This window comes from Nyctereutes procyonoides, unplaced genomic scaffold (assembly GCF_905146905.1).
Source record: "Nyctereutes procyonoides isolate TBG_1078 unplaced genomic scaffold, NYPRO_anot_genome, whole genome shotgun sequence".
Lineage (NCBI taxonomy): Eukaryota > Metazoa > Chordata > Mammalia > Carnivora > Canidae > Nyctereutes > Nyctereutes procyonoides.
The window spans coordinates 40596950-40612362 of NW_026575135.1; the positions used below are offsets into that span (position 1 = coordinate 40596950).

The window sequence follows — 15413 nt, forward strand, 5'->3', positions numbered from 1 at the left end:
CTTCCATAGCATTGAGTTATTTTGCCTAAAATATGTTTTTAATCTCTGCCTAGTCATTTTTTCCACCTTAATAAATGGTCCTGTTCCTTGGCATTTGTGATCTTTTCTTTTGTAAAGTAGGAGTTGACATTTAAACTGAAAAGCAGAGAGAAAGTTGAGATGAGCAGAAATGTCATTGTGCCCATTTCTTTTTCCCATCTTCCCTCTGTAGGAAAAACATTGCAAGAAGAGCAGATTGAAAGGGTAATGTGGCATAAGCTTTAGTGCAGGCATACTGAGGATAGAGTCTTTCCAGAGTGTTCTCCCAGACAGGGTGGTGTCACATGACAACCTCTCCCTACTCTTGATGCTTGCCAGTAGGACTTTTTTATAGACAGAAGTAACACAAACATTTAATTGGAGCCAAAATGAATTTTAAATGTCTGCAATTTCCCCTGAAAGATGTAGTCAATAAAAGAAAAAGATAGCGGGTATGAAAAGAAGGAGAAGAATTTATTGTGCTGAGGAAATTACTTTCCTATTTTTTTTTAAACTATGAAAATGCTAAATTCTATCTGGCAGTCATCCTGCCTTTAATATGTATATTCAATTCCAATAGTCCTAGCACAGGGCATATCTCAAGCAAGCCACAAAATCTATGAGAAACAATCTAAGGCAGGACTTCAGATATATTCAAAGCCTCATAATTCCCCCTAATATGGGAACTTTTATAGGAAAATAAATCAGTGTTTCTACCTCCACAGAAAGTGGACAGAAATAGAGAATACCACTGAACAGTGGTTCATTTCTTTAAAATTGTTGATTTCATTTTTTTAAAAAATGAAAAACTGTTGATCTGCAGCAACTTTAATCTCTAGCCTGAGTATGAAAATTTTCTTTCCTGGGAAACAAGATAAAAGAATCATGAAGGTTACCAGTGATAGACTGGTATGTTTAATTTGCATTCAGGAACAGATAGACCATCTTTTTATTTTTACCAAAAAAGCATAATTTGCTTTTAAATGTAAACAAAAAAACGTTTATGGTTTTAATTTTGAAACTGTTTATTGTTCTGCATGGAACATAGATTAATATAGAAAGTGGGCAAAATTTATGTGTGTATGTCTGTGATAGTGAAAATAAAAGAAATTTGGTATCAATTTCACAAACTCATTTCCTCCATAGTTTATGGCCAGGTTGAGATTCAGGTGTAGATCCAGGTCACTGGAGGTAAACCTTTAGTTCTAGACTGTTTAATATGATGTTGTTATTAGTTACTAGATCTGACAGGATCTGGTTTCACGCTGTTATTTCAATCAGTACTTTGTTCTTAAAACTGAGTTGTGTTAAATACATTTCTTTTGCGCTCAGCGCCTCTTATGTTTCCTTTTAGAAATCCCCTTTGCCTTCCTTGCCGCACAACCTTTACCCTAAGTACAACTTCAGCAGCACTAACCCATTTGCTGATTCTCTACAATTCAACGCTGACAAGGTTGGATAATGCCATTGTCTTGCCATTGCTTTTTGCAAATGTTTCGTTCTTTGTTACTATGCCTTTGTCCTAGTTCACTGTTTACTAAATTTGGGCAGGGATTAAAAAAAAACAAAACAAAAACTGTGTGTTTGGAGTGGGCATGCAAATCCTTTCTTAAGCACATTTTTTTTTTTGCCAGAGCATATTCATTTTTATAAAATTAGATGGCCTTCCTGAACAGTAAGGGAGAATCGTGAGTCAAATGCCTTTCCTGTATTTGGTTATGAGTTAAATTTTCTGATATGTAAATTTTTGTTAATTGCCAAATACGTGAACTACTTTCACACAAAATTGATTTAAAGCCTTGTATTTGTTTAAGTCCTTCTCAGACTTATACAAGGTGGTCCTAAAAAAAGACCTTCTGTGTGTTAATCTCTCTACAAATAATTGTGTATATGCAGGAGTGTGTTGAATATTCATAAATTGAGTGTCCATGTAAATATCTGAATCAGGAAACATGTAACTGTTTCATTGCTTGGTAAACCTATACTTGGATGGTCTCATATTTTGATGAAATTTCAAGCCCAAAATTGAAACAGAAACTTACAAGAACTTGTATATTATAATTTGATCGTGTTAAGGAAGAAAGCTTTCAACAATTTCCAGAAGCATTTTATGAATATTCATTGGATTTTCATGTTGTTGTAATATGGATAACCAAAGATTCTATATCTGAAGGAATATGTTTTCTGTTACTGTAGGAATTACAGAATTCAAGTAGAGTTACCTTCCGTTGTTCCCCAACTAACCCTTTTGCTCCCACACCATTTAAGGTTTGTCTCCGTGTGAAATTTTTGTGAATCAGTAGGTGTGTTACAGTGTGCTATGTGTGTATGTTATACATGTGTGCATACATGGCATGGAGTGATTTCAAATGCACTTTGCATTTTTTTTTTTTTTTTGCCAATGAAGGCTAGCTGATCTTTGTTAAAGAGTTATATTTTCATGAAAAAATCTTAAGAAGTGTCAACAACAAGCTAATTACATGATTTTGTTGAGAATGAAGGTTTCAGGAGTAGTAAAATAGAACACCTAATTGCCCCTTTGTAAATACAGGCTTGTATTTGTTTTATGATTAATCAGTAATGTTAGGACACTATTTCAGTTTACTCACAATATGAAAACGTTGTGCCTAAGTAAGGTCCTGAACAATTTTTTAGACTGGCAGATTTTGTTTTTTTCTTTGTTGTTGTTGTTTTGTAAATGGCAGCTGAGGAAAGTTACGAAGCAAGATCTCTTACATTTGCATCCATAAATTTATTAAAATTATGGGAAGTTTAAAGCAGATTTTGTTCCCCTCTTTAGAAATCAAATGGGCTTAATTTATACTTGCTAACATTTTCTGTTATTATAATTTTTTAATTTTAACCAGAAGAAAATGTAAATTATATACTTCCCCCCCCCCAACCTTAGTATATTAAATGAACCTGGATTGGATCAAATGAGGTTTTTTATTTGTCATTTTCATTTGCACATTGTTGATTTGAAAGTTTTATGGCAGAGCACTGTTTATTGTTTGCACTGGTACTTTTGGTCTGATGTGGCCAGTTGTGTGTAAACCAAACATTTTAACACAGTGGATTCTGTAACTTGAAAATCTATTGCCTATAAGTTTCTATCATTCAATTCTCCTTTACTCTGCCAGGAAAACAGTACTTGATGTTTATTGGGTTCATTTTGGGGCAGCTTAGAATCCTGAAGTGGTATCTGAATCAACAAAGGAAGATCACATTCAGTGTTATATAGTTTTAGTATTAGGTAATATTCTGTGGTATTCTGATTCTTGACACCAATGAATAATTCTTAAATATGTGTGCATGCTTATCATTAGATGTGTGCTATAGGAAGTTTTTATAAATTGCAATCTTTTTCCAAATACACACATATAAAACAAAATGAGGTATATCAGAAGGATTTTTGGAAGGATAAAGGATACAGTGAAAGAGAGGAAAAATGTATGTTCAGCTTCATACTACGATTAGAACTTCAGTGGGTATCTTTGACCATTGAATTAGTTACTGTCACTATGGAAATTGGAGGAGACAGCATGGCATAATGGAAAGTGCATTGGATTAAGAATTGAGGCAAAACAAATATAGTACCAGTGTGATTTTGAACAAATCTTCTTATGGCCTCAAGTTTTTCATCTGCAAAGTGAATAAAATGAATTCAGTGACTTAGGGGCCTTTCGAACTCTAGTATTCTATTTGATAATCTATAATATAGGAACCTGATACCAAGTCACTTTTTTGAAATAGGACCCATAGCCCTCAGTGATGGCAAGTATGCCACACTTTGGGTTTGTATGAGGTGGTCTCTCATGTTTTCTCATTTACCTTGTGAGCTACCTTGACAAAGGGATGATGATGTTGTCCCTTAAAACTGAGTCTGTGTGCTCTGTGCTGACAAACTGGCTCCCCTGGTAGGTGAACCTGCATGTGTCCTGCTCATTCTCATGGTTTTGTTAAGAGAGGCACTTGGAGAGAGGATTCAGGTAGCAATGAGGAATTCTTTATATATATATAGTCTCACAAGCAACCTGTGAACTTCTTTAATTGCTTAATTAACTTACTTGTTAACTTTGTCCTAGTTTCTTGGAAGACTTTTCTAGATCCACAGAATCTTGCCCAGACCCCTGCATATTTATGAAAACTTTTGAAAGAGAGTTTTTTTTTTTCCAAAAGGAGGAGTTTGTCATTGAAGCCTTCAAATTGAATAATTCATTGTCCTAAAATACCAAAAAACAGTTTAATGAATTATGCTCTGAACATACTACTTTGTTTGGTATATTTAAACCTTACCTGAATCCTGTCTATATATATATATATATATATATATATATATATACACACACACACACACACACACATACATATATGTATATACACACACACATATATGTATTTTTTTCCCATGATCTATGTGTCAGGTGTTTTAGCACCAGTTTTTGACATTGTACTTTTATTTCTTTTGGGTTTTTCTTCGTTAGACTGCGCATACCCACTTCATTCTTCCTGTTCCCACAGGCACCCAGTCAGTCGGAATCAGAGCCAGAAAAGTCTCCCTTGTCCACTGTGCCTCCACCCCCTTCTTCAGCATTTGCAGAGATGAGTGGTGATCATACACAGTCATCTGCAAGCAAAATCTCAGAAGATGTGGATAAAGAGGATGAATTTGGTTACAGCTGGAGTAAGTTGCCTTTTGTGATATATAAGAGACGTTAAAAATCGCTGAGTTTCTCCAGGCTTATGCCCTGGATGGATAAGTATGTTTCAGCTTTAGTTACACATACTGCAATTTTGTGTGGAAAAATTACTGTTTGTTTTGCCTGAACACAGCACACATTCTCCAGGCATGAGATCATGTTCTTCCTTTCCGTTAAAGGACCCGTCCTGCTAAAGCCCATTTTGCCATTTGTGTGAGCATTAAAGGGGGCAGGGCACTCTCTCAGAAGTAAGGGATGACCTTGAACAAGTCATTGTCCCTCTCCAGCCTCAGATTCCTCACTGTAAAATGTGGTTGCTGCTGGTATTTTGCCTTGAACTCTGGCATTTTTGGTACTAGCGTAGTAATGTGGAATAATTGTGGAGATGAAAATTTGGGATGTCTGGCAAGTTGTAAAACTGCCTCTAAGTTTTTGCCTAGTGGCCATTCTTCTTTGGAAAATACTGTCCTTACCCAGGTTGCTAACATTAAATTTGAAATGTCTGAGAAATGCTAACCACCATGTCTGATGCTCAGGAAGCATTCTAAGGCAGCTGTTATTAGGATCATTGCAGTGTCTCCTTTTTTAAATGAAATAAACCTTTTTACAAGGAAATGTTAAAAATTTAGTGAAAAATTATCAATGTATCAGTGTTTTAAAAGTTTTATTTTAAAAATAGAATTATTTCCTTTAAGAAACCATGGCATATGCTTTTGGGGAGTATACAGTGTATAAAAATTGTGCTGCTAGATTCTAGAAGGAATCAGGAAATGACAGTTTATGAAGTTGATGCACTTAAGAATCAATATGGAATGCAAGACATCAGCTGCATAGTAACATAATTTGTAAATTTTGCAGTATTCTAAGTCTATTTTCAGTAGAATCGATATATTGCTAATCTATTGAGGTGGCCAGAATGTACTCTGAGAACATGAGACAGAATGTTATGTCACGGGATCCCTGGGTGGCGCAGCGGTTTGGCGCCTGCCTTTGGCCCAGGACGTGATCCTGGAGACCCGGGATCGAATCCCACGTCGGGCTCCCGGTGCATGGAGCCTGCTTCTCCCTCTGCCTGTGTCTCTGCCTCTCTCTCTCTCTGTGTGACTATCATAAATAAATAAAAATTAATAAAAAAAAGAATGTTATGTCACAAGCCACCCCAAAACTTAATGCTTTAAGGAAACAGTTTATTATTGTGTCATGGTGTTGAGGTTGACTGGGCTCAGCTGCACTGGGCTCACTCATATGGCTGGAACTTCGTGTTGGCTCCTGGGTGGTTGTTCATCTGGGCCTATGTGGCCTAGGGCACCTGCATGTAGTCTTGTCTTCTCAGATTCAAGAATAAATTCTACCTCTTGAACACATGGATGGGAGAGTTGAATGATCTCCTCTAATTAGGACATGTGTCCTAAAGCTGAGACAAGCATCTTGATTGTCCTTACCTGATGGCTGTGTGCAATAAGAAAATATATTCCTCTTATTCTGGATATATGTACCAAGCAGCTGCCCAACCAGGTGCGACATGCATGCCCTTTTTCCTATGGGAGAAAAGGTTCCACTGACCAGTAAAGATAAATCCTCTAAATGTTCTGTTCTTCTCTGCAAATGACAAAGTGGCACTCCATTTTAATCAGAGTCTTTTGAGAGTTTGTTAATGAATCCACCTAGGTGAACTGCTCTGTCCAGACCCTCCACTCTCTGTGCTCCAGATACAAAGAAATTTCCTCAAAGTTTGGTACTCCAGAAAACTGGTCTTGACACCTGGGTGGCCAGAATTTAGTTTTTTTGTTGTTGTTGTTTTTGTTTTTTTTACAATTTGGTAATTGGGATTTACATTTTGGTCCAAGTAAATGCCCTTTTGAAGCTAAATAACCTTCCATAGTAAACATCGACTATAAATTAACTCAGTACCTGTAATTTGGTTGTTGTCATTGTGTGTAGAAAATGTCAGAGAGCGGTATGGAACCCTAACAGGAGAGCTACATATGATTGAACTGGAGAAAGGTCGTAGTGGTTTGGGTCTAAGTCTTGCCGGGAACAAGGACCGATCCAGGATGAGTGTCTTTGTAGTGGGGATTGATCCAAATGGAGCAGCTGGGAAAGATGGTCGACTGCAGATTGCAGATGAGCTTCTAGAGGTAAGTTCTTGTGGAAAACACTGAATTTACTCTTGTGGAATTGGTGTACTGGAATCATCAGTTTCCAGAAAATCCACTCGGGCCCTATTTGGTGACTGAGAAAACTATTGCTTGCCTAATAAAATAGATGCACTGCAGCAAATTTGGCTGTAAACCAGATTTCTGCTAAGTAGAGTCCATGTTCCCATTAACTTCCATTAAAAGGTTGTGACTGGGTAGCACCAGAAACAGTTTTTGCCCCAAGACAGTAATAAAGATCACACTTCAAAAACATTTTTTTGTGTGCTGCATTTTTATTAGGAGCTTTTGAAAAGCCAAATGACCAATCCCTCTTCAGTAATGAGGTTGACCCACTGGACATTCTGGAAGTTGAATTCCTATGGTAGAAGTGATGGGGGTGGGGTGCCATGGGGTCAAGGTTAAGGTTAAATAATGAAAACAGTAACTCAGCCATACAAACAAAATAAATTTCTGGACCATACTTTATAGTGTTTCGAATTGCATTTGCTTGTTGTGTTTGTCCTTGACTTCTGGAGGCTGGGATCCATGTGTCTTCAGATTGCCTTAATATTCTTTCTTGCAGTCTTGCTTCTCCACTGGCTGGCATGACTTAGTCAGGAGTGGCTAAATGATCAGATGCCTTGCACTTCCCAATGGGTACCGTTCTGCTTCAGCACTTTTCTGCTTCCCAAATCCCAAATCTGCCTTTGGGAGTGTTTTTCCCCATGGCCTCATCTCAAGCCTGGGTTTTGAGATTAACTCAGAACTGTGATCACAGGGGACTTCCAGGGCAATCTGTGCAGGTCATTAGTGCTTCCAGGAGAGCCTGTGCTTTGTACAGAACACACTGGAAGCCTGGTGCCTGCAGGAAGTTTACTCCCTGCTTACCTACAGTGGGTCCAAGTGATGCCTTTGTCATCTGTGGGGATCAGACCACCTGCATGTCATTTTATTTTATTTTTTTTTAAAGATTTTATTTATCTATTCATGAGAGACACACAGAGAAAGAGAGAGAGAAAGAGAGAGAGAGGCAGAGACAGAGGCAGGCTCCATGCAGGGAGCCCAAAGTAGGACTCGATCCTAGGTTTCCAGGATCATGCCCTGGGCTGAAGGCGGTGCTAAACCGCTGAGCCACCTGGGCTGCCCAACCTGCATTTTAAAGTTGGCTTTAAACATGGGCTTGTAGGGACACCTGGTGGCTCTGCAGTTGGGCACCTGCCTTTGGCTCAGGGCGTGATCCTAGAGGGAGTCCTGGGATTGAGTCCCACATCGGGCTTCCTGCATGGAGTCTGCTTCTCCCTTTGCCTACGTCTCTGCCTTTCTCTCTGTGTCTCTCATGAATAAATAAACAAAATCTTTGAAAAAAATAAAAATGCTTGTCTTCATTCACCATCACAATCAGGCTCATGCTCTGGGAAGGAAAACACATATAATATTTTAAAGGAAGAAAAAATGACCATTTTATTAGATAAGATAAAGAATTAGCAAAATTAAGATTTCAGGTTCAGTTAATGCTATTTGTTTCTCATAGATCAATGGTCAAATTTTATACGGAAGGAGTCATCAGAATGCTTCTTCAATCATTAAATGTGCTCCTTCTAAAGTAAAAATAATTTTTATCAGGTAAGCATTTTTTTCCTGGTTTACTAAGTACTTTTTGTTACTCTTCAAGTCAGAGTTCCTTAATTGAAAATAAAACATTTATAAATGTATGAGTGCTATAGTCCCAGTTGCAGAATTTTCTCTAATAATCCTTCTGAGTCTTCAAAGTAAAAGAATGGAAATAATATGAATTATTATGCTATGATAGGTCAATGCTTTTTCTTCTAGAAATAAAGATGCGGTAAGTCAGATGGCTGTATGTCCTGGAAATACAGTAGACGCTTTGCCTTCTGCCTCAGAGAATTCTCAAAATAAGGAGGTATGTGTCTTGTGTTTGTTTCTCTGGGATGATATGATTGATAAACTATGTATTAATTCAGCGAACAATTATAGAGCCCTTACAGGAATGTTAAAGAGAAATGACTCATGGTCATGGCCCCCAAGGAGTTGATAGCCTTGTATAAGAAACACTCATGTAAATAAGCACACAACTTACATGAAGGCCATCAGTAGAGTCTACATAGGGAATAATGAAGGTAGAAAAAGTTGTCAGGTCTCCTTCAGAGATAGTGACAATGACTCCCTAGGTGAGGCGACACATGGAGTATATGTTGGAAGTAGAAGAGGTGAGGGGCAAAAATATTCCAAGCATAGGGCATGGACTAAGGAATGGCATGGTGGCTCTGGCAGATACAGGGAATGAAAATTGCAGAGCATCACTTAATAGTGGGAGGTGGGGAATGAGGAGCTGGTGAGGGAAAGGGTCATTGAGAAGGAGGAGATAGCATCAGATCATGGGAATTGTGATGGAGGCCTTCTTTTTGAGGCCTTGGGGAACTCAAAGAATAGGAATTATATTTTTAAGCATTTCTCTGGAAATCATGTAGAGAAAAATCAGAGGTTTCAAGGAAGAGAAGCCAAGATAAAGGGAGTAAGAAAATCATTGGAGTAATTCAGGAGAAAGATAATGATGACCTGAACTAATGCAAAAAAAAAAAAAGAAGAAGAAGAAGAAGGGAGGGAGGAAGGAAGGAAGGAAGGAAGGAAGGAAGGAAGGAAAGAAAGAAAGAAAGAAAGAAAGAAAGAAAGAAAGAAAGAAAGAAAGAAAAAGAAAAAAAAAGAAAAGAAAAGAAAAGAAAAGAAAAAAAGAGAGAAAGAAATGATTATGTCAGAAGTTTCCGAAATTTAGGATCCAACTTAGCAGTACATTATCCATAGTGAAATGTACTCAGTGAGGAGCAGTGAGTGGTTGAGAATCTATTTATATGACAAGTATTTATTGAGTATCTGCCTTATATCAGGTACTGCTTTTGGGGCTGGGAATGGGCTGGTGAATGGAACAGACAAGATGTAGAAGGCTTCCGGATGACTGACTTGGTGAATGGCTGACTTCTACCAAAATAGAAAAAAAATTAAAAAGCAGATAATTTGTAAAAATGGAAAACATTCTAATTGAGGCACCTTAAGAAAGAAGTGCCTATTGAAAAGCCTGGTGGAGATTTACATTAGGACATTTGGTCTACAGTTTAGAGATGAATTCCCATAGATGAATATTGGTCATTTGTTAGCAGTGGGATCTGAGGCTCTTAAGTACAGAGAATACCTAGAAAAGAGAAGAGGGCCAAGGTCAGAATTATTTAATAAAAACAAGGAGAAAGCCTAACAAAGAATGGTTAGAGGTAATGAGGAAGGACCAGGCGGGTATGTTGCACAGCAGTGGAGGAGCACACATTTCAAGAAGAAGGGTATATTCTACAATCTTGAACGCTGCGAAGAGGTCAATAGAGTACATTGCTCTTGGCGCCTAGCTGATTACTAGTGTTTTCTGAGAAAGCAAATGATGGATAAAAAAATTAGGATAGAGAAGACAGTGATTAGAGGATAACATAGACTTTAGAGTGTTTTGGTGGGATTTTGATATGTGTAAGTTTCAGATATTCGTTTAGGATGGATAAAAGGACACCTAGAGAATGAAAAGCTTAAAATGAGAGGAACCATGATGATTGCAATGTGAGAAGGTATAGAAACGGAAACTCTCCCCTAAAGGAGTATATAAACACTGGCCTTATCTGTCCATGATGAATGTCACTCATTCTGGTGAGCTGAGCAATCATTCATAATGGTGAATAGAGTCAAGTGGTTTTTCAAGATTATAAAGGAGAAAATTTTATGTTCATATGAATGGTACTACATATAGAGCCCTTAATAAAATGGAATATTTTAATAAGTTTCAAGCAAAACATTTAAAAGCTGCTAAATTTACTTGATGACTAAAACCGCGAATCATAGACAATGGTGCCTCTCTGCTAGTGTCCTGTGTGTCAGTGAGTTTCACTGTTGGGTAACTGGGTTGCTATTCGACTTCATTATAGAATAAATCCAGCTAGTCTTGAGAACCACTGTGTCCCTGTGCTCTAAAATAATTTTTGTCTAATCATTTCTTATAAGTATTTTAAAGAGAATATAATGTTCATAAACTGCCTAATGAAATGTTAATAATAATTATAATACTTGAAATAATTTTGATTAAGTGGCCCTCATTAAACAGACAATTTTTGTCTTTTTTTGCCATTTCTTTCCCTCTGTTAGACTGAGCCAACTGGTACTACTTCCGATGCAGCTGTGGACCTCTGTTCATTTAAAAACGTGCAACATCTGGAGCTTCCCAAGGTAAATCTGCTTTGAATTGGATTGAAATGATGTGAGCACCTTTTATACCAGTGACCTAATTCACTAGTTCTCAGAAGCGTGGTCTCTAGACCGGCAGCATCAGCATCACCTGGGCTCTCGTTAGAAATGCAGATGTTAGGGCCCACCCAGACCTATTGAATGAGAAATTCTGGGGGTGGGCCCACATGTTGAGTTTTTATAAGCCTTCTAGGTGATTCCAGTGCACACAGATGTTTGAGAGTGTCTGTGTTAATTGATACGTTAGCAGGGACTAAGCTTTTTCCTGCGTTTATGATTATCCCAAGGGTGTGACATTTAGCAGTCTCTCCTTTGATTCATTTACCAAGGATCTGCTATGGAGGAAATAAAAAGAATAAAGAAACAAATTATAGTCTTTGTCCTTCATAAAACTTAAAGCTCAAATAACTAGAAGTTTCCTTGATATCAGTGAAATATTTACTTTTGAAAAGATCTGAACCTTAGGTTCAAATGACCACTTTAAAGAGGTGGTTTGCTGAACAGAAAAATGCAGCAGGCTCATGCTGGAATGCAGTCTGCGGGTGGTCAAGGGAGAATATATGCAGAGAAAGCCTTGAAGTGCTCAGGAAGAAGAGGAAGGCCAGCCAGGGGCTGGCATGGAGCAGGGGGATGTTCACTGCAGGCAGGACAAAGAGAAGTGGTCCATGTGCCCCTCTCCAGCTACGAGGCAGTATAGCATGGTGCTCATGAGCCTTGGCCCAAGAATCTGGGTTCAGTCCTTGCTTCATCGTGTGTGTACCTGACCCCATTACGTGATCTTCCTTTGCTTCAGTTTTCTCGCCAGTTAATTGGAGATGATAATACTACTTTTGACCTGATTGTAATGATTAAACGAGCCGTCTGAAAGTCATTGGCATGATACCTGGCATATAGTCAGACTTTATTAAACATTTAGGGGTGAAAAATTGACTGTTATTCTGTTGATTTGGTTTCTTTTTTTTAATAAGTGTGTGCAAAATGGATTGTCCTGGTCGTCCTTACAGTACATTTAAAAGAAATCATTATTACCTGCAGTTTGTGTTGTAGGTAGAAGGAGAAGAGCAGGAGTCAGTAAAGCCTTTTGCTTTTTCTACCAAGAAGTTCATACACTTTAGTCCAGGAAGGAATCCCTTGCTCTCATTTAAGAAAGAAGATACCTTCCTTTTTTCCCTGGTGTTTTCAGATTGAGTTTACTTTTCCTCAAAAATCCAGAAGTATCAGAATTTCTAGTAGTTAACAGTGTAGTCATTTCCCTACAATTTTTGAATCATGAAGCATTAAATGTGTGTGCTGGATTCATTATAATGTGGTTTTTTTTTAAATATAGGTTTATGCTTATCTTTAGAAAAGCCCAAAATAAGATCATTTTTTTTACACAAATCCTTTCATTGCATTGATCTAATTTATTTATGTAGAGTTTAGAACATCCTAAAATATAATGAGTGCCCAGGAAATGTTGGGGGAATGACCCTGTTAAACAGGTGAAGTACAAGCAGAACACTATAGTTAGTGGTTGGGCATGGAGACTTACAGCCAAACCTCCTGGGTCAGAGCCCTCCTTTGCCTCTTCTAGGCTGCTGTCTGTGACCTTGGGAAGGGTTCTTAATCTGGACAATTTCCCCTCTACCAAGTGGAGATGATAGTAGTACTCACCTCATAAAGTTGTAGTGAGAATTAAATATATATTCTGTGAAGAGTCCAGTACCTTGCACACCTGTGTAACTACTGTGTTCTTTTTATTGTCATAATAAAGAACAAACAGGCAGAGAGACGTTTGACTGCTTCCTGGGAACAGTTTTCTCTGATGCTGTCTCCTCCTGCCTTGGGCTACTTAATGAAGGTGTTCTGTAGATGTTTAATTATCCTAGTCCCCTATTCAGAATCTTTCAAGGACTTTCATTCTCAAACAGATAAATTCAAGTCCCTTGGCTTGGCATTCAGCACTGGGGGGCAAGGGGCAGGGATAGAGGCCCTTCTGAGTGATCTCTGATAAATCACTTGGAAACTTGATCTCATTGGTCCTCACTCCTCTTCTGTAACTGGGGCTGCCCTTATCAAGGCTTCCTGTTGGGATTCTTTAAGCTAATAAGCAAGCTGCCTTCATTATGGCAGTCAGTATAAGAGCTAGTCTCTGTCTTTAGCCTCCTGATGATTTATGTGGCAGGTGTCTATTATGTGCACTTACCTCTCTGAAGTAGTTGCTGTAGAGGAATCAAGAATTTGAAGAAACTTCAGGTTTTATTGCCTACAGAAAGCTCCCATTTATATGTAGATTTCAAACAAATCTAAAGCTTGGCTAACTACAGTGTATTTATTGATGAAAGCCAAAGTGAATAAGAATCTTTTATTTATTTTCTTACCCCAAGTTCTATTCTTTCTTTTTTTATTGGAGTTCAATTTTCAACATATAGCATATCACCCAGTGCTCATCCCATCAAGTGCCCCTCTCAGTGCCCGTCACCCAGTCCCCCATCCTCCCGCCCACCTCCCTTCCACTACCCATTGTTCCTCTAAAATCAGCTGACATTAGAAGCAGTCAACTGTGGCTTAAAGTGTGGGCCTTAGGAGCCCCTCAGCTTTTCTGGACCTGTTTCCTTGTCTGTAGGAGAGGGAAATAATAAAACCTTTATATTAGAAATCTTTTTGTAAGGATTAAATGAAAGAATCTGTATAAAGCACTTAGTACGGTGTCTCTCCCAACTGGATGGGGCTCCCAGATATGGGGCAATGATTGTGTAGAAGCCAGCGATGCAGGGGGTAAAAGAATTCACCTGAGGCAGAACAAAGACTATAGATGTTTATTGGGAACACAAGGAAGAGGTGGGCAGGACAGCAGAGGAGAGGCTGTCTACCATGAGGCAGCGGGTGAGGGCTATTTTAAAAGAGGGAAGGTAAGGAGGTATGCAGAGGTATGAAATTTTTCCTTTTTTGGTAACTGTGCCTAGTGGTAAGGAGCCCATTGGTCAGTTAGGGCCTGTGGATGTTTTGAGGTAGGTGGCCTGATGAGCCAGTCTGTATTCAGCTGGGGAGTGGGGAGAGTCACGGTGGGCCTTTTCTGCATTCCATTGCTCAAGCCTGTTTGCCTAAAAGCAGCCTACACTTAGCACAGTTCAAGTTATTTTCCTTAATAATTTAACTGTAAGGTTCTGAATGCTTCGCAGAATATGTTCTTAAAAACATTCTTTGAGGCAGCCAATGCTAAAAATGAAAGATTAAAAGACACCTGTCCATTCTGAACCCCATTATTAGCTGACTCTAGGAACAAAACTCAAGAAAGCAAAGAAGGGAGAATTAATTCAGCCTTCTAATATCCATACCTCATCTGCAAGTCTTAAAAATACTCTGTATTTTAAAAAAGTATGATTATTTGAAACAATTTAATGACAAAGTCACATGTGTGTTATGTTGTTTACTTCTCAGCAACCCTGATTTTTTTTTTTTATTTTCCCCACTTATAATAGTTCTCATAACCTAAAATGAGAGCGTTAGAACTTACATTCTGGTCTTATACCCCCAAGTCCCATTTTTTCCATTCCTTATTTCAGCTTGAGACTGGGGCCCATTTACTTTTCCAAAACACCTATATATTTCTTATAAGAATCTTCTACTTCATTCACACTGACTCGTATCAAGAGTCCATGGTGGGCACCTGGGTGGCTCAGTGGTTGAGCATCTGCCTTCGGCTCAGGGTGTGATCCTGGGGTTCAGGATCAAGTCCCACATTGGGCTCCCTGTGGGGAGTCTGCTTCTCCCTCTGCCTAAGTCTCTGCCTCTCTCCCTGTGTCTCTCATGAATAAATAAATAAAATCTTTAAAAAAAAAAAAAGAGTCCATGGTGATTTATTTTGAGAATTCTTCCCTTCTTGCCTTTGCTTATACCACATGGGGTACCTTCTGCTTTCTTTTAGCCTATCTAAATCCTATATAACTCAAGATCTAGCTTAATCTCATGTCTGTTTATTTTGAAATATTCCTTCAACATTCTGACCTATATAATGTTTACTAGTAAATTCTTCATTTATCTGCCATTTGACCATGGCTGGCTCTAACGTGTCTCTTGCAGAAAACACTCCTGTGGGTAAATTTTCTCTATGTCTGTATTGCAAACATGTTGAAAAAGAAGAAACTGTTACACTACTTCTATTATCTTACATAGTATGGGATGCCATGGTTCATACTAAGTATGCAGGAGGGAAGAATGGATGAACACTGACATGCTGTGCACACAAGGGAAAGATCCAAGTATGGGATAATTTTTATAACTGTTT

General features: G+C 38.3%; 1 protein-coding gene across 8 annotated transcripts in view; it reads left to right on the forward strand.

The window, feature by feature from the left end:
* Positions 1-15413, forward strand: part of MPDZ (multiple PDZ domain crumbs cell polarity complex component) — a 161045-nt gene that overhangs the window by 124662 nt on the left and 20970 nt on the right. For 4 of the 8 annotated variants that reach the window (XM_055301823.1, XM_055301824.1, XM_055301826.1 and 1 more), the window contains 6 exons: positions 1373-1471; positions 4540-4702; positions 6660-6856; positions 8388-8479; positions 8687-8777; positions 11048-11128. In XM_055301823.1, the coding sequence (XP_055157798.1) occupies positions 1373-1471; positions 4540-4702; positions 6660-6856; positions 8388-8479; positions 8687-8777; positions 11048-11128 (723 nt within the window). The remainder of the gene's footprint in view (positions 1-1372; positions 1472-4539; positions 4703-6659; positions 6857-8387; positions 8480-8686; positions 8778-11047; positions 11129-15413) is intronic. The other 4 variants (XM_055301827.1, XM_055301828.1, XM_055301830.1 and 1 more) reach the window with 1 other exon arrangement.